Source organism: Emydura macquarii, unplaced genomic scaffold, assembly GCF_026122565.2.
Source record: "Emydura macquarii macquarii isolate MOO-44397 ecotype Brisbane River unplaced genomic scaffold, CSIRO-AGI_Emac_v2 contig_1002, whole genome shotgun sequence".
In the NCBI taxonomy this organism is placed as follows: domain Eukaryota; kingdom Metazoa; phylum Chordata; order Testudines; family Chelidae; genus Emydura; species Emydura macquarii.
In genome coordinates this window covers 1890948-1910760 of record NW_027131139.1, presented here as the reverse complement: position 1 = coordinate 1910760, position 19813 = coordinate 1890948, and the positions used below count along the sequence as shown (strand labels likewise).

At 61.6% G+C, this 19813-nt stretch overlaps 2 protein-coding genes across 2 annotated transcripts; one reads left to right on the top strand and one right to left on the bottom strand.

Annotated features, from left to right (window-relative positions):
• Positions 1 to 469: 469 nt before the first annotated feature.
• Positions 470 to 4529, bottom strand: PET100 (PET100 cytochrome c oxidase chaperone). The gene is made up of 4 exons (XM_067544635.1): positions 4441 to 4529; positions 2795 to 2881; positions 2334 to 2366; positions 470 to 1626 (listed from the first exon to the last, which is right to left on the bottom strand). The coding sequence occupies exons 1-4, from the start codon at positions 4465 to 4467 to the stop codon at positions 1549 to 1551; spliced, it is 225 nt and encodes a 74-aa protein (XP_067400736.1). The 5' UTR covers positions 4468 to 4529; the 3' UTR covers positions 470 to 1548.
• Positions 4530 to 4806: 277 nt separating this feature from the next.
• XAB2 (XPA binding protein 2) lies at positions 4807 to 19306 on the top strand. The gene is made up of 19 exons (XM_067544633.1): positions 4807 to 4956; positions 5881 to 6029; positions 6497 to 6620; positions 7440 to 7637; positions 8311 to 8445; positions 8813 to 8977; positions 11194 to 11338; positions 12057 to 12208; positions 13942 to 14061; positions 14453 to 14584; positions 14936 to 15067; positions 15270 to 15383; positions 15682 to 15844; positions 16158 to 16348; positions 16916 to 17038; positions 17740 to 17911; positions 18019 to 18145; positions 18511 to 18623; positions 18747 to 19306. Exons 1-19 carry the CDS (start codon positions 4897 to 4899, stop codon positions 18806 to 18808), a joined length of 2577 nt encoding a protein of 858 aa, XP_067400734.1. The 5' UTR covers positions 4807 to 4896; the 3' UTR covers positions 18809 to 19306.
• Positions 19307 to 19813: the final 507 nt, after the last annotated feature.

Genomic DNA, 19813 nt, shown 5'->3' with positions numbered 1-19813 from the left:
CATGGGGAGAGGGGGAGGGCAGCTGCCATGGCTGGAGCCCAGTCAAGTGACTTGGCCACATGACACTTGTCCAAACAGCTGGTCAGTCGCTAACTGCAGGGCCAAGGGGCTAGCACTGCAACGCGGCCCAGGACCCAATGAGCAGAGTTCAGCACATATCCACCAGACAGGCCAAAGCCCGGGGGTGCATCCCCTTGGAGATAGCCCTGGGATCAGTGGGCTAGACAGAGCCCAATGGGACCTTTGTGCAGCTAATGCTGGAGCCAGGTTGCAAGAGTAGAGGCCTCAGCCCATGGAAGATAAGGAGAGAGGGAAGCTGCTGCACCAGGGGATTTGCCTCCAGCCCTGAGATCAGGCCAAGCGAGCAGCCCAGAGGCAAACGGGGGGTCAGCACATGATCTCATGGTAGAGGATTTTGTTAGTCAGTTCAAGCAAGAGCTAGGCGAGGCCAGGACACAGACACGCAGAGTAAGTGCCTCCAGGGGAGGTGGGATGCATTTACTGGAAGATTTTTCCCCACACACTTCGCCCCATCCCGCTGAAGTCAACGGAGTCAGCCACCATAGCAGCGGGGCAGATTTCACCTCCTCACGGTGCCGCATCTGAGCAGGACACTCGGCAACATACAGCAGAGACTGGAAAAGCCACATCGTCCAGCCACGTCCCAGCGGGAGGAGACTGGAGTCAGACAGCGCCAGGGCAATGCCTCGGGCTCATTCCTGGAGCCAGAACACAGTGTGCTCTCCAGAGGGTCGGCACCTCCTCCCTCCAGAGAGAAGGCAGTGACTCCATACTCCTGCTGGCCAAAGTGCCACCATCCTCTCCTGCAGCGCTGCCAGCTGGTGCGGGGGCTCCATCTTCCTGCCTCCCTCGCTAGATCCACCCAGTCTGTCAGCCCAGGTCACAACACGCCACAAGCTGAAACAGATCTTCTCACTGCCAAGCTCACGTGCCTGACGTTGGCCCCAAATCCCTGCACTGCTCGCGCATCACTGCGCCTTTCCCTGGCACCGCCCAGCGGAGGAGCTCAAAGCAATTTTTAACTCAGCCATATCACCCTCAAGCTACAACCCCTGCCCTCTCATGCAGGCGGGGAAACTGAGGCACAGCAAAGGGAAGGGATTTGTCCAAGGTCACAGGAAGTATGTGGCAGAACCAGGGACTGGGGGTGGAGAGACATTCCAGCCAGAGCTGGTTTCCCTTTGAGCCTCCTCCCCTCCTGCCCAGAAGGGCTGTGAGGATTAACTAACGAGCAGAAGCAAAGCCCCCCAGCACCCAAGAGCAGACAGGGGGTTATTCTATTTGCTATTAACCCCCTCTGCCATTATATCTACAGCTCTCTTCACCCCCCACGCCTGCAGGTCTCCATGGAGGGCAGCTGACAGCAGCCAGGCCGGCACCAAGGGGTCAGCATCCCTGACAGCCTCTTGGCGGCAACTTGCAAAGATGATGTGTGAAACTGTGTGTGTGGAGGGGGGGGGGTCCATCACCCACCCCAGGCCATGCTCCCATCTCCCTCAATCCAGCTCGGGGGGGCGGAAAGTGCTGTCACTGCTGGGACACGCGCAGGCGCCGCTCTTCATTCCTCTTCCGCATCCGCTCCTTAAAATCTTCCAGCTCCTTCCTCTAAGGCACAGACGGAGGGGATGTGTCAGTACGCAGTTCAGCTGCTTCACGCCCCCCACACCGCAGCCCTCTGGGGACCATCTCCCTCCCAGGTCTCCTCAGAGCCTGACACACTGACGGGTGGAGGCGGGAGGGATCCTGCTGCCCTCTAGCGGTTAGAGGGCAACTCAAGAAACCAGCTCTGGTGCTGCTGCAGCTAATGGACTAACTCCCCAAGGTAGCGTTAACGCAGATCTCTTACTGGTGGGGAAGGACGGACAGACAGACACACAGAACTCCTCATGCTGGTTCCAAACCCTCCAGGGGCTGGGCAAGCTGCTTCTCCAAACCCCAACTGAGTCCTGGGATGGGAGGGGCTGAGACTGGGACAGCTACAGAGCACTTGGGGACACCAGGTAACTGCCTGGTTCTAGTGCTACAGACGGGGAAGGGTCGAAGCAGCTGAGTCTTTGCCACACAATGCTTTGAAGGCAATGGGGAGAGCTTTATCCTTCTGCTCTGCCTGAGACAAGCTACCCCAGCAAGGCCTTGCAGGTGAGGGCACATGGCTGGGGGGTAAATCCAACCCCCCAATGGCTGGTAACCCCAATGACCTGCAGTGGGCAGGTTAGCGGATGTCCTGAGGGAGAGGTGCTCAGCAGAGGCCTCCAGAGCTGGGACATGGCCTCAGCAAGGTTCACGGGGGTGGTGGGGAGGAGCACACTTACCCGGATGTCGTCATCAGGTGGGAAGATCTCCCTCTGTGGAAACAGAAATGCAGGCATCTGTGAGGATTACCGGTCAGAGGGGAGTGCCGGGGCCAGTCTTACCCAGCAGGGGAGCTAGTGCCATTACTGGCCCAGATGGGAAGGAGAAATGGATCCAACAGACCCTGCTGGGATGTCTGCCTCTCCCACCCCTTTTAACAACAGCTCCTGACCAGGTCTCTCTCCTAGCAGAGGTGGAGAAAGAGCAGGGCATGGCAAACAAAGTCAGTGCAGCTGTCTGGTCAGCTCCAGGAAACACCCTCTACAGACATTACTCCCAACTCCCCTCCATGAGCTCTGACTGAACCCTCACCCCCTTGTTCTAATCACTAGCCCATACTGCCCTCCTAGAGTCCTCCCCCACGGTACCTGCACTAATCACTAGCTTGCACTGCTCTCCCCAAGGAGAACGCCAGGCTAACCTTCCTTTTGATGACATATTCTTCAAAGTATTCCGCTTGATTAGAGATCCAGAACATGGCAACAGGGAAAGTCAAATACAGAACCATCTGCAGAGAAAGAGAGGAAAGGGGGAACACTGAAGTGAGCTGCACCAAACACCTTAAACAAGGATAGCCTGCATGAAACCACAGGTACTGCTCAGCCCAGTTAAGCAAAGCCCCGGCGAAGTACATGGCAGGGATGAACTCAGCGCACCTTCAGGTAGGTTATGTACATACTACAGACCCTACACCAGCATAGCTCCTAGCGTAGACGGAGCACACAGCGACAGGACTTTTTCGGCCAATGTTAGAACAACTGCCTAGATGTTAGCTCTGCTGACAGAGCCTCTCTTCCATTGACATAGCTGCATCTACACTGGAGGTTTTGTCAGCATAGTTCTGTCACAAGGGGGTGTGGCTTTTTCACATCCCTGCCCGACAGAGCTACACTGCTGTACATTTTAAGTATAGATCAGGCCTTGATCAAAGCTAAGTCACATTAAAATGTACTGGTCCAGGAAATTTGTGCGCATGCATCTTTTCTTTCAAAGTCTCCTCTTCTCCTCGGGATCCATGAAATAACTAATGACAGCTTAGACACCTGGCTAAGTTGACCCCCAAAGGTGTCTGGACCAATAGCATTTTGCAAGGCTGGTGCCAAAGCATTTTCCCCTTAGGAGGAAGGACCTGGCTGCGTGTTTCCCGGAGACATTTTATACAATTGCTGAACGTTGCCTTAAAACGTCATGAGATGAAACTGTAGCAAATTGTCAGAGCATGGGGGAGTCTCCATACCCACTGCAAGGTCACCCCCTTCTCAGGGCCACAATGGTGGAGTCCCATCCCTCTCCTACCCCTAAAACATGCCATCCCTAGGGAAAAGGACTGGGGTGGGGGAAGAATTCCTACTACCCTCCTGTTGAGCTGCCCAGCGTCTCAGGCCACATTGGATCCCACCATACTACTAGCGGGCTGCCCCATCTTCAAGTCTGCCTGGAGCTGCCACAGATTGGGGCTGGCAGCCTGAGCTCTCTGCTTCGACCTACAGGCTCGTTTCCTGCTTTTCCGGGATACTCTATAAGGAGGAGTTTCCATTTTAATTTTTTTTTAACCTCATCTGTCCCAGCTCCAGGGGCAGCCAGCCCCGGGCTCCCAACTCCCCTTCCCCTCAGAGGTGCTCAGTGCTGGTCCATTAGCTCCAACTAGTAGTCGGGTCTTTATACGGCACCCTCCACCCTGGTAGCAGGACACCCCAGCCCAGCCCCTCTCTCTGTGGGAAGGGGCCAGCGCCCATGGGCAGAGGCCGGGCCCCAAATTGGGTTGTGGGTCACGGGCAGAGCTCATGCTGGGCTACCAGGCCCGGGGATGGGGGGCACCTATGGGTAACACGAATGAGACTGGTCTGCCAGGACAAACGGACAGAGACAGAGGCCATCAGCCACCAACCACAGACACCCCCTCCCCCAGACCCCGCCCCCAACCACAGACACCCCCGCCCCCATCACGCACCCTGCAGGCCCCTCTGTCCCCACTAGGGCCCTAACAGCCCCAACGCAGCAGCCCCCCGGCCCGGCCGATCCACATCCGCCCCCCTGCGCCGCACAGGCTCCGTGTCTGCCACTGACCCGAAACACCTCGATCTTCACCCCCATGCTGCTCCCACCCGCCGCGCCTGCGCTCCCCACCCCTTCCGGTTTGTCTCCGTCCCCTCTCTCCCTTCCGGAACCGCGGCGTCGGCCGCTTCCGCGCTCTCACACCCGGCACCAAACTCGACGTTTATTGGCTGGCGCGCAGCATCAGCTTCGGTCATTGGTTGAAAACCCGGAGGAGGGGCGGGACCCGCTCCCCGATGCCCGGAGTAAAGATGGCGCCTGGGCGGAACTGCTCCCGGGCTGTGTCACTTCGCCGGAAGCAAGTGCGGCCTCCTTAGCCAATGGGCGACTTCCCCGCGGGATGGCGGCCCCCTGACGCGGAGAGACCGCGTCGCTGCTTGCGTCATCGCCGCGCGCGGGGCCTGGCGGTGCGGTCGGTGGCTCGGTGCGGGTGAGCGGGGCCGGGCAGCAGCGTCTGGCGTAGCCGCGATGCCGGAGCTGGAGGAGACGCCGGGGGCCGCCGGCGCGGGGAAGCCGGATCTCTTCTTCGTGAGTCCCCGGGCGGGGCGGGGCATGTCCTCTCGGGCCACCGTACCCCAGGGCGCGTCCCCGGCCCGGGCCGTTAGGCTCCGTCTAGCGCAGCCCCCACGGCCACGGAGCCCCGCCCCCTTCCCCCTTGGACCCAGAGCCCCGCCCTCCAGACCCAGCCCTGCCCCCTTCCCATGGACCCAGAGCCCCCCAGTGCTGCCCCTCCCCACCCCCCCCGGACTCAGCCCGTCCCCGAGCGCCCCATGGGCTCAGAGCCCCACCTTGTCCGCCCCATAGTGCCAGCTCTGCCCTCTAAGCTCTCCTGGACCCCAGCGCTGCCCCCACCCCCATAGACTCAGACCTGCCCCATCCCCGCCTGGTGTCCTCCCCCACCCTGCGAGGCAGGGGTTCGCTGGGCAGAGCCGGGGGTTTGCAAAGTTGGAGCCCGGAGCACCCAGTCACCCTCGAGTGTCCCTGCCTGTCACAGCCGGGGCTGGAGCAGCTCCTGTGCCGTGATCCCTCGCCCAGGCCTCAGCACGGGAGCCGAGGTGCAAGGCTCGGCCTTTGACATCCCAGCTTGGCTCTGATGCGACTATCCAGTACCAAGCTGGAGTGTGTGTGTGTAGTTCTGAGCAACCCTGTAGTGACAAAACCACATCTGCAAAGCCTGGTCCTTCTCGGCAACCCTACAATAATAAACCAGCATGTTTAGATAAACCAGTCAGTCCATAACCCTGAGCAGCCCCATGTTAATAAAACAGGTTGCCAGCATGGAGGGAGCAAAGGAAACGGGTTGCGTTAAATAAAGGAAAATGGAGTTTTAAAATTGAGGATTCCCTTGATGGTTTCTCTACTAAACAGACTCTGAACACTGCTCTGAAGCGGTGCTGCTAGTGCCTGGAGATTCCTCGGCATAAGCCTCTAACCCATTCTCCCCACATACAGGAGGAGGAAGATCTGCAATATGAGGAAGAAATTCTGCGCAACCCCTTCTCTGTCAAGTGCTGGATCCGCTACATTGAGTTCAAGCAGAACGCTCCCCGGCATGTGTTGAACCTGATCTACGAGAGAGCCCTCAAGGAGCTGCCAGGCAGGTATGTGGCTGGGAGGAAGGGTATGGGGACTGAGTCTCTTCCTTCAGGCATGGAGAACTGTTTGGGCATGTCTACACTGCAGTCAGAGGTGTGACTGCAGCATGTGTAGACACACCCGAGCTAGCTCCATTAAAGTGGCAGTGAAGCTAGCTGGTCGAGCCCACACCCGAGCTCATGGGCACGTTTGTAAAGCCTGTGCTGCTGTGTCTGTGCTGCTGCTGTTAAAGCTCACTGGATCAAAGCTAGTGCAGTTACCCTTCTGATCGCAGTGTAGACAGACCCTTCAGGAGCTCACAACTGCTGTGATCTCATGTGGGAAGCACTGCAGAAAAGCGCAGGTGCTCTGGAAATGGGACGCTCCCAGCTATCATACTCCTAGCCTCTCCCAGCAGGAGGTGCTGTGAGAGGCGGGACAGGAGCGCAGGCTACAGAAACCCCTGGTAGTGACAACTCCGTGGTGTTTGCAGTTACAAGCTGTGGTACAACTACCTTAAGCAGCGCCGGAAGCAGGTGAAGAACAGGTGTGTGACTGACCCTGGCTATGAGGAGGTGAACAACTGCCATGAGCGTGCCCTCGTCTTCATGCACAAGGTATGGGGAGGCCTGGGGTGTGGGTGGGTCTGGGGCACAGCGATGAGTGGCGAAGCCACTGGGCCTCATGGTGATAGATAGACCCCTCCCTCCCCCCGGCAAGGGCAGGGGTGTTGAAAGCTGTCTACATGGCCCAGTCCCAACCATGGACAGCCCTGCCCCAGGTTTTGTCCCCACCTGCATAGACCACCCAACCATGGATCCCTTGTATCCCGGGCATCATCACCAACCATGGACTCTCTTCCCCCTCCCCGACCCTGCCCATGGACCACCACCTGCCTGCTCTGAGTCCCATGTGTGCCTCCAGAATGGGCATAGCCTGGGCAGCCGCAGGGCCAGCTCTCCTATGCCATCAATAGTCATTGTGCATCAGCACTGGCCAGGCCTCATTCTGCTCAGCTTGCTAATGAGCTGTGGGTGGGGGCCAGCAGGAAGCTGTCTTAGACCCAGCAAGCTCATGTCATGTAACTCCACTGGTGGCTGTCAGTCACTTCTGGCCTCGGGCTGCATTGGAACCAGCAACTTCGAGGCCCACGGCTCTGTAGGGTTCTCTTGAGAAACCCCTCTGCCCCCCTAAGCCTTGTCTACCCGCTGCTGTGGCCGGAATGCAACCAAGAGGGAGGAGGGGAAATCCAACTGCCGGGTGAGGTGCCCACGCTGTTGGGGGTGGGGCTTCCCTCCTTAGCGAGAAGGGGTTTCGTCCTTGGGGACAGCTGTGCCCACAGCATGGTGGCAGTACAACCATAATGGGAGGAGTCGGGCCCTTCCCGTGGGCCTGCCCCGATGCCCTGGTAACCGGTCCTGCCTTGTGCACCACAGATGCCCCGGATCTGGCTGGATTACTGCCAGTTCCTCATGGACCAGTGCCGGATCACCCGCACACGCAGGACCTTTGACCGGGCACTTCGGGCACTGCCCATCACGCAGCACCATCGCATCTGGCCCCTCTACCTGAAATTTGTGCGCTTGTACCCACTGCCCGAGACGGCTGTGCGAGTCTATCGCAGGTACCTGAAGGTAAGGGCGCCAGCCTCCTTCCCTGATCTCTGCTTTCCTGAGCTGCTACCCTGTGAACTGTCCCATCTGGCTTTGCCCGTCTGCACAGTGGAGCTACAGCATTGGAACAAAGGCCTGGGAGCTTCTGCTCCTTAGAGGGTCAAAATCCAGCCCAAACCTCACCACAGCCAGCTGCAGCGCATGTTTGCAATGGAGGCAGAGGCTCTGAGTCCAAGCTCCCGTAGTCCCACAGGGAAGCTGTGGCGGAGCAGGGAATTGGACTGGGGTCTCCTGATCCCAGGTTAGCACCCAAAGTACTGCACTGTCCTTCCGCTGGTCCCTGCCTCAGCTAGCTGTGGGCCCTCTGGCAACTTACTTCCTCGCTCCGTGCCTCAGTTCCCCCTCGCTCAGGGCTGTGGGGTTAGCGATCTGGGAAGTGCTCTGAGATCGGGGCAGCTGTGCAGTGGCGGGTAATGTTAGCCTGTAAAAGCCTGGGGTGGGGCTAGGGGATGAACTAACTAGCTGCCGCCTGGACGTTGCTGGCAATGCCGTAATTAATCATATCTGTTAGTGGTGCTGACTCCATTAATGCCTGTGCCAGCTCTCCCCACTCCAGGGCTAGGATCGTGTGGTGGGGGATGGGGTGGGGTGCCAGGGTGCCAGGCGAGCTCATCCCCCGCTCTGTGTGCTGCAGCTGAGCCCTGAGAATGCCGAGGAATACATCGAATACCTGCGCTCCATCGACCGGCTGGACGAGGCTGCCCTCCGCCTTGCCATTGTGGTCAATGACGAGAGGTTTGTCTCCAAGGAGGGGAAATCCAACTACCAGGTGAGGTGCCCATGTTGCCAGGGCGGGGCTCCCCCTCTGAGGGGGCAGTGGTGCCAGTCGGCCACCCCGCTGCTCATACCTCCCCTTGCCCCCTCCCCTTAAGGATGTCTTGCGTCCCAGCTCTTGCTAGTCCCCCCCGAGCGCTGCCACCACGCAGAGGGTCTCGCATCCTGGCCTGTGCCGGGCAGGGCAGCAGGAGGGGAGGGGGGGCCTGGGCCCCAGGGGTGTTGGGAGGTGAAGAGGATGGGCAGAGATGTGCAAACCAAGCCAGGGCAGGAACCTGGAGTAGCTGCCATGGTCTTGGGGGATAGGCCCCAGGACCTGTGAGCTCCAGGCGTGATGGCCTGATGTCTCGTCTCCCCTCCAGCTGTGGCACGAGCTGTGTGACCTCATCTCCCAGAACCCCGACAAGGTGAGGTCCCTCAACGTGGGGGCCATCATCCGCGGAGGCCTCACCCGCTTCACCGACCAGCTGGGCAAGCTCTGGTGCTCCCTGGCTGACTACTACATCCGCAGCGGGCACTTTGAGAAGGTACCTGGGGAGGGTGGGCGAAGCCTGCCCGGGGGTTCATAGGGACGAGCACCGGCCATGCAGGCTGCTCTGGGAGTGGCACTTGCTGCCGGCAAAGGCTTTCCCGCTGTGAGGGGTCGCCCAGTGCAGCAGCAGGTTTAAAAGGAACAGAAGGAACTCCTTGCCAGGGGATGTCGTGAAAGCCAAGACTACAACAGGGTTCAAAAAAGAACTAGAAAAGCTCATGAGGGCAGGTCCCACAGTGGCTGTTAGCCAGGATGGGCAGGGATGGCTGTTTGCCAGAGGCTGGGAATGGCTGACAGGATGGATCATTTGATGGTTACCTGTTCTGTTCATTCCCTCTGAAGCAGCTGCCAATGGCCACTGTGAAGACAGGACACGGGGCTAGATGGACCATGGGTCTGACCCAGTATGGCCATTCTTATGAGGGGCAGCTGGTGTATAACCCCTGAATGCTGGTCTGTGGGGGTGCAGGGGTTAACGGTGCTGGGGAAGCAGCATCCCAGGAGGCTGCATGGCTGGGTGCAGCGTGGGCCCCCAAAGGGTTAGTGAATCACGAGCTGAGAGGATGGAGAAAAAAGGTGGGGTGGAGTGGGAGAGAGGAGAAGGAAGCCTCCACGAGCTGTGGGGAGAAGGCTGGTGCTAAGTGATCTGTGGAGGGGAGGTGACAGGAGCCAGGGACAGGCAAGCTGAATCTCGGGGGGGTTTTGAAGCAGGGTGGGGGACATTTGAACTGGATCCTGAAATTGGGGGGCCTGCGAGCTGGGCGGGAGGTGCTGCAAAGACCAGGGCAGTCGGGGGGAGGAGGAAGGGAAGCAGGTTGGGGAATGCCTCCCAGGCCAGCAGCGATGCAGGGGGTCTGAGTTCATCAGAGCAATGTGGAGAGCAGATGGGCTTCCCCACCCCCTCAGGCACTGGGGTGGCGCCTGTTTGCCTGGCCGTTCTCCTCTGGAAGGCGCCCAAGGCACATCTGCCCTGGTGCTGGAGTGTGCCCGCCTCTGGGGTGGAAACAGCGCGCACAGCGCTACGCGGTCACGGAAGAGCCTGTGACACATTTCTCAGCAGCGAGGATATTAACCCTCGTGTCCAAGCCCAATCCAGTGTGCTACAGCCGCCCCTCGGCATCCCCCAGAGTGAGTTAGGGGCTGTTCCTTTCCTCACCTAAGCTCTTCTGTCGCTTCAACCAGTCAGTGTTTCGAAGGCACCTCGTGCAGTAACGTTGAATCCTCTCCCGCTGTGCGGTGTTGCCAGGTGCTGATTAAACAGTGTAGCAGGGTGGGATGTTGCTGGTGCTAAGCTGTTAGGGCTGCTCAGTGCTTCTGTGCTTGGAGCCCCCATGGCATCAGCACAAGCAGAGGGTGCAGCCTGCTAATTCAGCAGACCGACCTCGACGTTGCTTACGAAGAAATACCCTCGGCACGGTTCGGTGACACAGATGCTCGGCCAGGTTTGTTGCCCTTAAGGCACAGTCCTGGCATCCCCTGGGAGCTACGGGTGCACTAGAAGAGGAGTGCCCAGTGGCAAGGGGTGGCTCAGTCAGCAGTGGGAATTTCTGCTGTCCCCTCGGCCACACAAAAGGTAACGGCGACTCATAGACTGAGGCAAACAACTTACCTGCCGCCTTGTGTGTGTGATGGCGTCTGTTTGTTACCTCTCCTTGTTCCTGATGTATTGGACAAAGCCATCTCATTTATTGTTTTGGCAACTCATTTTATTTTGTACTAGTCTAATTTCTAGCTCCGTAAATGTCGAGTGTCTAGGACTCTTTGCCGAGTTCACATGCCCAACCGTGACCTTGTAAGCATTTACTTCACTACATGATCTGACTGTGGTTCGCAGCCTCTGGTTCAGGCCTTGAGTTTTGCACCAGGCCCAGTGCTCCAGACTCTCTTTCTCTACTACAAACAGTTGCTGCACCCCACCCCAGAGGCAGCCGCATCTCAGTACTAAGCAAGGGACTAAACAACTCCCATGCCCCACCCCAGAGGCAGTTTCATCTCAGCACCGGGTGAGGGATCCCTGTATATACTGCCCCCGTTCCCCACCCCAGAGGTGACTGCATCTCGGCGCAGGGCAAGGGCTCATGGGGGGCTTATCTGGCTAGAGGTGCCATAGCTCCCATTTCTACCCTGGGAGCTGGCTTGGAGGGTGCCCTTGTGGGGCAGGGGCAGGGAGCCTGGGGCTCTGCCCTGTGCTCACGGTGTCGTGTGTCTCAGGCCCGGGACGTGTACGAGGAGGCCATCCAGACGGTAATGACGGTGCGGGATTTCACCCAGGTGTTTGACAGCTATGCCCAGTTCGAGGAGAGCATGATCGCGGCCAAGATGGAGACCACCTCGGAGCTGGGGCAGGAGGAGGAGGGTGAGTAGGGGCCGGACCCCCCCAGCAGGTGACACTGGGACACAGAGCAGGGATCGGCCAGCCTGTGCCCAGGAAGGCAGAGCCCCAAGTGTAGCCCTGGGGGGCAGGGGGCGATGCTGACTTCTGCAGTTACACCACGTACATTTGGCCTCCAGACCCTGGCAGTTGATTGCTCTGTGTGGGAGGCACAAATGACAGCTCAGATGGGGTGGAGGACAGAGATCCTGCTGGACCCAGTGGGTTGGGCTGGGAGTTAGGATTCCTGGGTCTCTGCCTCAGCTTCCCTGTGTGTAAGACAGGGCTAGTTCTGTCCCTTGGTGTGCTGGGGATCCTGCCCCTCGCTCCCTGCCGGTGCCATTCTAATCTGAGGGGGGTAGAAACGGTGACTATTAAACACTTTCCTGTCCCCGGCTTGGAGGGCTGCAGTGTCTTTGCTCTCCAGTTCTGATCCGTGTTTCTGGCTGGGTCTGAGGCAGGTCACAGACCAGAGCAGGGTGCAGGCTCCTGTTCTGGGTGGTTGGTTCATAGCCCACAATGGGGTGGGAGGACCATGCTGAGTTGGCCTAGGGGGCTGGAGGTTCTTGACGATGGGGATGAGTTGAGGGGGGGTCTGGCAGCTGGCGATGCACCAGCTTGTCACCTGCACGCTGTGTGTGGCCAGGCTGCTGCAGGGGCGCCGCAGCAGTGGTTGATCTGCCTGTTCCTCTCCCCACGACAGATGATGTGGACCTGGAGCTGCGCCTGGCTCGCTTTGAGCAGCTGATCACGCGCCGGCCCCTGCTGCTCAACAGCGTGCTGCTGCGCCAGAACCCTCACAACGTCCACGAGTGGCACAAGCGCGTGAAGCTTTACGAGGGCAAACCCCGAGAGGTAGGGACAGCCCCTTCCCCCACGGCAGCATGCTGGGTCACCCACTCATCAGGGGGCTCTGCCTTCTCAGCATGGCGACCCTACCTGTGCCCCCCATGCAGTCAGACCTCCTGGCATCCCAGGGGAGTTGGGAGATGGGCAGAGATGCAGCTGCCTCTGGGGTGGAGCTCGCAGGAGCTGTTCGTACATCGATTCCTTTTCTGGTGCTGAGATGCAGCCACCTCTGGTGTGGGACAAATCTCCCCTCCGAATCAGTGCTGCACGAGGCAGGTGCGGACTGCAGTGCAGTGTACTGGGGGCGCAGGATCATGCAGCGTGGCTCAATATGGGGTTTCTGGCTCGGGGATGCTGAGAGACCAGGTGACTCTTGTCTGTTCCTCAGTTTCCCTGTCTGTAAGATGGGGGTGGTAGCTGCCGAGGGGGCATGAGTTGCTGGCTATGCAGCGTGTTGGGCTGTCCTCCTAGAGGGTGCTGGAGTGCGGGGCTGACGTGCGGCTGGCACTGCCCCGGGCTCTCCAACCCCAGGTGGGTCAGTGCATTTCCCGGCTGTGCACGTCTCCCTCGCTGGCCCCATCCACCCTGAGCTGAGCCCAGTGGCACTGGTGGCACCGATTCCCAGGATTGCTGCTACACTCCCGCCTTTGGAGCAGTATCGGAGGAAGCCGCCCGTGTGCCAGACCCCCACGGAGTCTCATGCTCCCTCCAGGGTAAGCCCCTGGCTTCACCTCCTGAGACCGGGCCTCTGGGCCTTCCTCTCCCCTGCGTCAGCCTGTGCGCTCCAATCAGCAAGTCCCGCCGAGACAGACCCTGATGGAGACTGGTCCCGCTCAGCCCAGAGCCCAGCCATGCCCTGCTGAATGCTTCTGTCTGACCTTCCATCTGGCCTCCTTGGTCAGACTCCGGGTGTGAGCCGCCGGCTCCTTCCAGCAGCCAGTTCTGGTCCCGCACCTCAGACCTCTGCAGTCCTTTGATCTCAAGATGGGGGGTGGTTCTGCATCTTGAGGTGGGGACATCTGTCTCCCTCTGGTTCGTTGGTCGGAGATGTCAGTGTTCTGGGGTTTAGGGTTCCCATTGTCTTCTCAGCTGCTCCTCTACTATGGGGATTAAACGAGGCAGTACCCGCGTCTGTCTCAGCCTGCCCTGAGAGCAGCCAGTCCCCTTCCCCTCTCTGGAGAAACTGAGGCACAAACAACTCCTAAAAATATGACACAATGTTCCCACTTCATCGCGTCTGTCACTGGTATATGTGGCTGCACGAGGACTGGGGCAGCAAGGAATTGGGCCGTCTTGGGGGATGTGTCCAGAGCGTTAGAACAGCAGGAGCGCAGGGAACGGGCCACAGGCCCCGGTTCTGATCTGGCCACGGAGGCTAGGACATGGGATGAGGGCGGGGGGTGTCACTGGTTCCAGTCCAGTCTCGGGGGGCCAGGGCATGGGACCCAGGTTCCAGCCCAGGCTGGAAATGACTGAAAGCTGCTTCCATTGTATGGCCGTGCGGTGTGTGAAACGCATCACTGGGCTCCGCAAGGTGGGAGACCAACTTGCCCCAGCGAGGAGCCAAGGGAGACTGAACTCCGCCCTCACCCCGAGGAGGGCGCCCCTCTGGGGCAGGGGGAGGCACATGGGAAGGGCTGTGTGGGCAGCGTCCCCTGCTGTAGCTGCTCTGTTGGCAAAGACCTTCAGCAGAGCGCGTCCCTCTCTGGCTGTGTGTGACGCTGGCGCCTGCCCCCCAGATCATCAACACCTACACCGAGGCCGTGCAGACTGTCGACCCCTTCAAGGCCACCGGCAAGACACACACGCTCTGGGTCTCCTTCGCCAAGTTCTACGAGGACAATGGGCAGATCGAGGATGTAAGTGTTGATTGGGGTGGGGAGGGTGAGAACAGCCAGGAGAAGCTGCCCCCTTGCCCTGCCCTGGCTCAGGGGACCCATCAGTGTAGGACCCGGCAGGAACATCACCCGAGCACCTGGAGAGTCTGCGCAGAGCCCCCTGTTAATGCCAGCCTTGGGGGGCTGGGGCCAGGGCAGAGGGGCCTGGGAGGGAAGGGGGGGGATTTCTGCCTGGCTGGGTGCACTGTGGCTGGGCCCCTGCCGGATCCTGGGGGGGGGAGTGGGATGGGGCTGGGCCCGGGCCTGGGGGAGTGGGCTGGCAGGGGCAGGGTCCAGGGGGGAGCCGGCTGGCAGGGGCCCAATGGGGTGTGGGCCGTGCTCCCTCTGATTCTGCCTCCCTCCCTTCTCCCAGGCCCGGACCATCTTTGAGAAAGCCACCAAGGTGAACTTCAGGCAGGTAGATGACCTGGCGAGCGTGTGGTGCGAGTACGGGGAGATGGAGCTGCGCCACGAGAACTACGACCAGGCTCTGCGCATCCTCCGGGTGAGCCCAGCCCTCCCCAGGGGGTGTCAATGTGGGGCATGAGGGCAGGCGCCGGGCAACCACCCCTTCAGCTGCTGGAGAGGCGGAGGAGAGAGGGACATCTCGAGGTTAGGGCGCAGACTCCGGGGTTCCACTCCCAGCTCTGGGAGGGGCGTGGGGTCTAGTGGTTAGAGTGGGGGCCATGCTATGCTGCTGACTCACAGATGGTGGAAGCTGCCTGCCAGTGACACCTGCCGGGGGACATGGTGGGTCTCTGAATGAGTCTGCCTGCCCCACGCGCTGCTGGCTGTGAAATCCCCTGGACCCAGGGGTTTGCTGCCCCACTGAGCTCTCTCTGCTCTTGCCCCACAGAAAGCCACGGCCATCCCAGCTAAGAAGGCCGAGTACTTTGACGCCTCGGAGCCCGTCCAGAACCGTGTGTACAAGTCCCTCAAGGTCTGGTCCATGCTGGCTGACCTGGAAGAGAGTCTGGGCACCTTCAAGGTGAGTGAAACCCGCCCCTCTGCAGGGGCCAGGTCCCGAGGGGTGGCCAGAGCCGTGCCCTGCTCTGTGTGGGCAGGGGCTGGGGGGTGGACTCCACTACAACCCACCCCTGCCCACCCTGCTGGGCCCCCTGGATCCCTGAGCGTGGCGGCCCCTACTGTAACCCATCTAATACTGCTGCCCGCCTGTTCCTCTCTCCTAGTCCACCAAGGCGGTGTATGACCGCATCCTGGATCTGCGCATCGCCACACCCCAGATCATCATCAACTACGCCCTCTTCCTGGAGGAGCACACCTACTTCGAGGAGAGCTTCAAGGTGCGGGCGGGGGGGAGGAGCTCCATTAATAAGGGCGAGGGACGGTGGAAGGGGCAGAGATGGGGTGAGGCGGGTGGGCGTGGCTGGGTCAGAGGAGTTCTGAGGTGGCACCTTGGGGATTAAAGGGTTAATGTGCAGACCAGGATGTGGGGGGCTGTGATTGCTTCCTGGGGGTCAGGGAACTCCCCTCCCCACCCCGATACCAGCAGGCCCGAGGGCTGCAGGGCCCCAGCAACTGGGCACAGGCTGGGCGGGGGGAGACCTGGGGCAGCCGTGCTCACCCCATCTCCCTCGGCAGGCCTACGAGAGGGGCATCTCCCTCTTCCGCTGGCCCAATGTGTACGACATCTGGAACACCTACCTGACCAAGTTCATCGACCGCTATGGCGGCAAGAAGCTGGAGCGTGCCCGCGACCTCTTCGAGCAGGCGCTGGACGGCTGCCCCCAGAAATACGCCAAGAGTAGGTTGTGGGGGGGCCCAGGCCAGGATTCCAGTCAAATCTCCAATCCCCCAGGCAAAGGGGCGCCCTGCCGGATGGGGTGCTGAGTGGGCAGCCCAGCCCCACCTTGCCCTGCGGCTCCGGCATGGCAAAGAGGGCCTGGACCCTCGGCCTTGGCAGGGCTAGCACCCCCGTACACTGCCCCCTGCCAGCCTCTGCCCCAGTGGTCCTGTGGGTTTGTACGGTGATCCCCAGTCACCTGGCGGCCCTGTGCCAGGATGCCCCTTAGCCGTGCCCTGTGCCAGCCGACCCCTGACGCACTCCGTCCCTGCAGCCATCTACCTGCTGTATGCCAAGCTGGAGGAGGAGTTCGGGCTGGCGCGGCATGCCATGGCGGTATACGAGCGGGCCACGCGGGCCGTGCAGCCCGCGGAGCAGTACGAGATGTACAACATCTACATCAAGCGGGCGGCCGAGATCTACGGCGTCACCCACACCCGCAGCATCTACGAGAAGGCCATTGAGGTGAGGGGGGCGGGGCTGGTGGGGGGCCCAGCTGGTGATTTCCCCTCCCCCAATGAAAATGGCTCCTTCACATGTGGGCCTAGAGCAGTGTCCCCCACCCCGCTGCGCCGGCAGGTTGGTCTGTCCTGGGTGCCTTCCTGCCATTCAGCAGCAGAGACCCCTCCCAGCCTCCTGCGCCCAAATCACATGGGCCAGTGCTGGGGTGCCCTAGACTGGCTTCCTGTCCCAGTTGGCATCCTGACCCCCACCCTGTGTGTAGGTCATGTCCATCTGGGGGGGCTGAGGCTGCTCTCCTGGGTGGGGGGGCCTGGGGGGGAAGGGGAGGGCAAGGGAGATTGAGGTTGTGGACGGTGGCTTGGGGGGCGGGAGGGGGGAGGAGGGGCAGGACCAGTGGGGGGTGGTGGTAGGGAGATGGGCCAGGGCTGGCTTTGTGGGTGGGGGGGGGAGATGGGTGGGGCCAGGGGCTGGCTGTGGGTGGGGGGGAGATGGGTGGGGCCAGGGACCGGCGGTGGGGGGGGGGGGAGATGGGTGGGGCCAGGGGCCGGCTCTCACAGTCTTCCCGCCCAGGTGCTGTCGGACGAGCACGCCCGGGAGATGTGCCAGCGCTTCGCTGACATGGAGTGCAAGCTGGGTGAGATCGACCGGGCCCGCGCCATCTACTCCTACTGTTCGCAGATCTGCGACCCCCGGGTGAGGGCCCTGGGGTGAACTTGGGGGGCGGGGCAGGACTGCAGAGGCCCTAGGGGTGGGATTATCCCGTCCAGTCTCTTCCCTGGCACTGCCGTTCCCAGGCCCGGTTTCCCGGCTGCTCTGCACAGCCAGGTGGGCGTTGGAGCAGGATCACCCTCGCGCTGGGGGCTGGGGCCGGGGGCTCTGCCTCGTGCAGGGCGGCTGGCAGTGGAGAGCTTGATCCCTCCCCAGCTGGCACTAGGGATCTGTCCCCTGCTGTGACGCTGCAGTGCTGGCCTGGAGCCTCCCGCCTGCCCCCGGCCGGCCAGCCAGAGCCGGGGGTGAGGGTGTGTCGCGCTCTCTGCTGGAGCTGAGCCCGGGGTGAGTGGGGAGGGACTTATTTGTAGGGGCCGCATCGTCACCGGGTGCAGGGCTCCCCACCTGCCCCAGCACAGCAGCCCTAGACTAAGCCTAGCTCTCTAGGGGCGGGGCTCCCTGAGCCCCCGCCCACACTGGGGGCGTGTCTTGCAGAGCAGCGTGGGGGTGGGAGGGTTAGATTGTTCAGTGTCCCAGGGATGCCCAGCATCGTGCCCCCAGCCCTGTGGCCTGCCGTGGGGGTGAAGCTGAGGCACTGCCAGGGGTGGTCTAGCAGCCAGTACTGGGGGGAAGGGCAGGCCCTGGAGGTGGGGCCGGGCAGGGCTCACCCCCTGCCTCCCCCCCAGACCACAGGCTCCTTCTGGCAGACGTGGAAGGACTTTGAGATCCGGCACGGGAACGAGGACACGATCCGGGAGATGCTGCGCATCAAACGCAGCGTCCAGGCCACCTACAACACCCAGGTCAACTTCATGGCCTCCCAGATGCTCAAGGTCTCCAGCAACGCCACGGGCACTGGTAAGCAGCCCCGCCCTCCTTACCCCCCGCCCCAGGTGGTGGGTGCCGCAGGGCACCTGCACACCCCACAACGGGGCCCTGGCATTCCCCCTTCTGTCTGGTTGCAGTGTCAGACCTGGCGCCCGGGCAGAGTGGCATGGATGACATGAAGCTGCTGGAGCAGCGGGCGGAGCAGCTGGCGGCCGAGGCAGAGCGGGACAAGCCCCGGGCCAAGGAGAAGATCCTCTTCGTCAGGTGTGTGCACACAGGGCGGCGGGTGGAGACTACATGTCCCAGCATGCATCTGAGCAGCTGCCCCACGGCATGCTGGGGCTTGGCTCCCCTGCTGTATAGCTGGAGATGGCTCTGCTCTGCTTCTCCCCAGCTGAGCCCCTAACCGCCCTCTGCCCTCACCCCTTCCCTGCTGGCTGGGGCCTGCTTGGGGGCGCCTGGCTTAGGCCTGGAGCCATGTGCGCTGCAGGGGGCCAGGACTATTTGTGGAGCAGCTGCCCTGGGGAGGTCTCTGCTGCCCAGCCTCTGGCTGTGGCTCTGTGCTATGGGGTGGCTGGGGCAGAGGGTCCCAGCCTCTCGCTCACCCCTCCCCCCCGCTGTGTTGGCAGGAGCGATGCCTCGCGCAGTGAGCTGGCCGCACTCTCCAGGCAGGCGAACCCTGATGAGATTGACATTGATGAGGAAGAGGAGGGCGGCGAGAGCGAGGACAATGAGCCTGATGGTAAGGGGGCAGAGGGGTGCCGCTGGGTCGGTCGTGTCCCCGGGGGGCAGAGGCGGGGAGCCGGGCAGGCCTGGGCACTGGGGCCTGGCTCAGCGCTGACCCACCCTCCTTTTCTCCCTGCAGAGGTGCAGCTGGAGCAGCAGAGCGTCCCCTCGGCTGTCTTCGGGGGGCTGAAGGCCGACTGAGGGGCCCCCCCTGGAGCTGGGACAGCGGCCAACAGGCAGCAAGGATCCTGCTCTGCTTCTGGACTTTGGGCCCTGCTGGTGGAGGGGTCTGGACTGTGAGATTCCTGCCCCATGCTGGGCCGTGGCTGGGCCCCCTGCAGCTCGGCAAGAGCCCTCTGTCCCCCGGCACTGCCCCTCACCCAGGGGAACGGGCCTCAGCCCAGGGCAGTCTGCTGGCCTAGTTCTCACGGTCCCTGGAGGGTAGGACCCAGTGCAGGACACAGGCGTGGGGGGGTGTGACTAGCTGGAGCTGAGCTGCTGCATCCAGTCAGCCCCTCCCCCGGGCAGTGCTGTGGGAGCAGGTGGAGCCCAGGGGGCTGGCAGTGGCCAGGGCAGATTAGCTCCAGCCTGAGGCCCAGCAGCTCGTGGGGGGCTGTCCTGGCCCGGGTTGTGCTGGAGGCTGGGCCCCTTGTTCTTGTGCTGGCAGAGGGGAGCCCCCCCAGTGGGGGCGGCTGTATTTCAGGCAGGGTGTTCTACCATAAACATTATTTTCTAACCCCAGCTGGGCTCGTGTTGCTGCACCAGGGGGTCTGGCCCCACCCTCGGCCCAGGGCAGGATCTAGAAATTCAGGCGTCTTCTCCCCCCTGCGCGGGGCAGGGAAATGGACCCTGCGCACGGGCCTGTTCAGTCCAACGCCAGCTCCTGGCTCTGGCAGCCCCTGGCCATGGGCTGCAGCAGCTTCTGTGACCAGCAGGGCTGGCCTGGGCCTGCCCCCCTGCAACACGCTGCTGGAGGGCTGGGAGCCTGGGCTCTGGCCTGGGCCAGCCTGCAGTGCAAGGGGAATGAGAGTGGAGCGGGGCTGGGGGGGGTGGCGGCAGCACTGGGGGAAAACACTCAAGCCAGGCACTGATCCTGCCCCACCTGTGCCCTAAGCCCACATCACTGGAGACTAGACCCCTCTCCTCCTCCCCCCCCCCCCAGCATTTCCCACTGCAGCCTGGGGGGAGGGGAGAAAGGACCTTTCC

Bases quoted from the DNA above. Each gene is read 5' to 3' on its own strand.
- XAB2 (XM_067544633.1), top strand. From the start codon at position 4,897: ATGCCGGAGCTGGAGGAGACGCCGGGGGCCGCCGGCGCGGGGAAGCCG. The intron at 6,030-6,496 runs GTATGTGGCTGG...TGGTGTTTGCAG, and splicing joins CTCAAGGAGCTGCCAGGCAG to TTACAAGCTGTGGTACAACT. The intron at 14,585-14,935 runs GTGAGCCCAGCC...CTTGCCCCACAG, and splicing joins AGGCTCTGCGCATCCTCCGG to AAAGCCACGGCCATCCCAGC.
- PET100 (XM_067544635.1), bottom strand. From the start codon at position 4,467: ATGGGGGTGAAGATCGAGGTGTTTCGG. The intron at 2,882-4,440 runs GTCAGTGGCAGA...CTTTCTCTGCAG, and splicing joins TGAAGATCGAGGTGTTTCGG to ATGGTTCTGTATTTGACTTT. The intron at 2,367-2,794 runs GTTAGCCTGGCG...CTGTTTCCACAG, and splicing joins AATATGTCATCAAAAGGAAG to AGGGAGATCTTCCCACCTGA.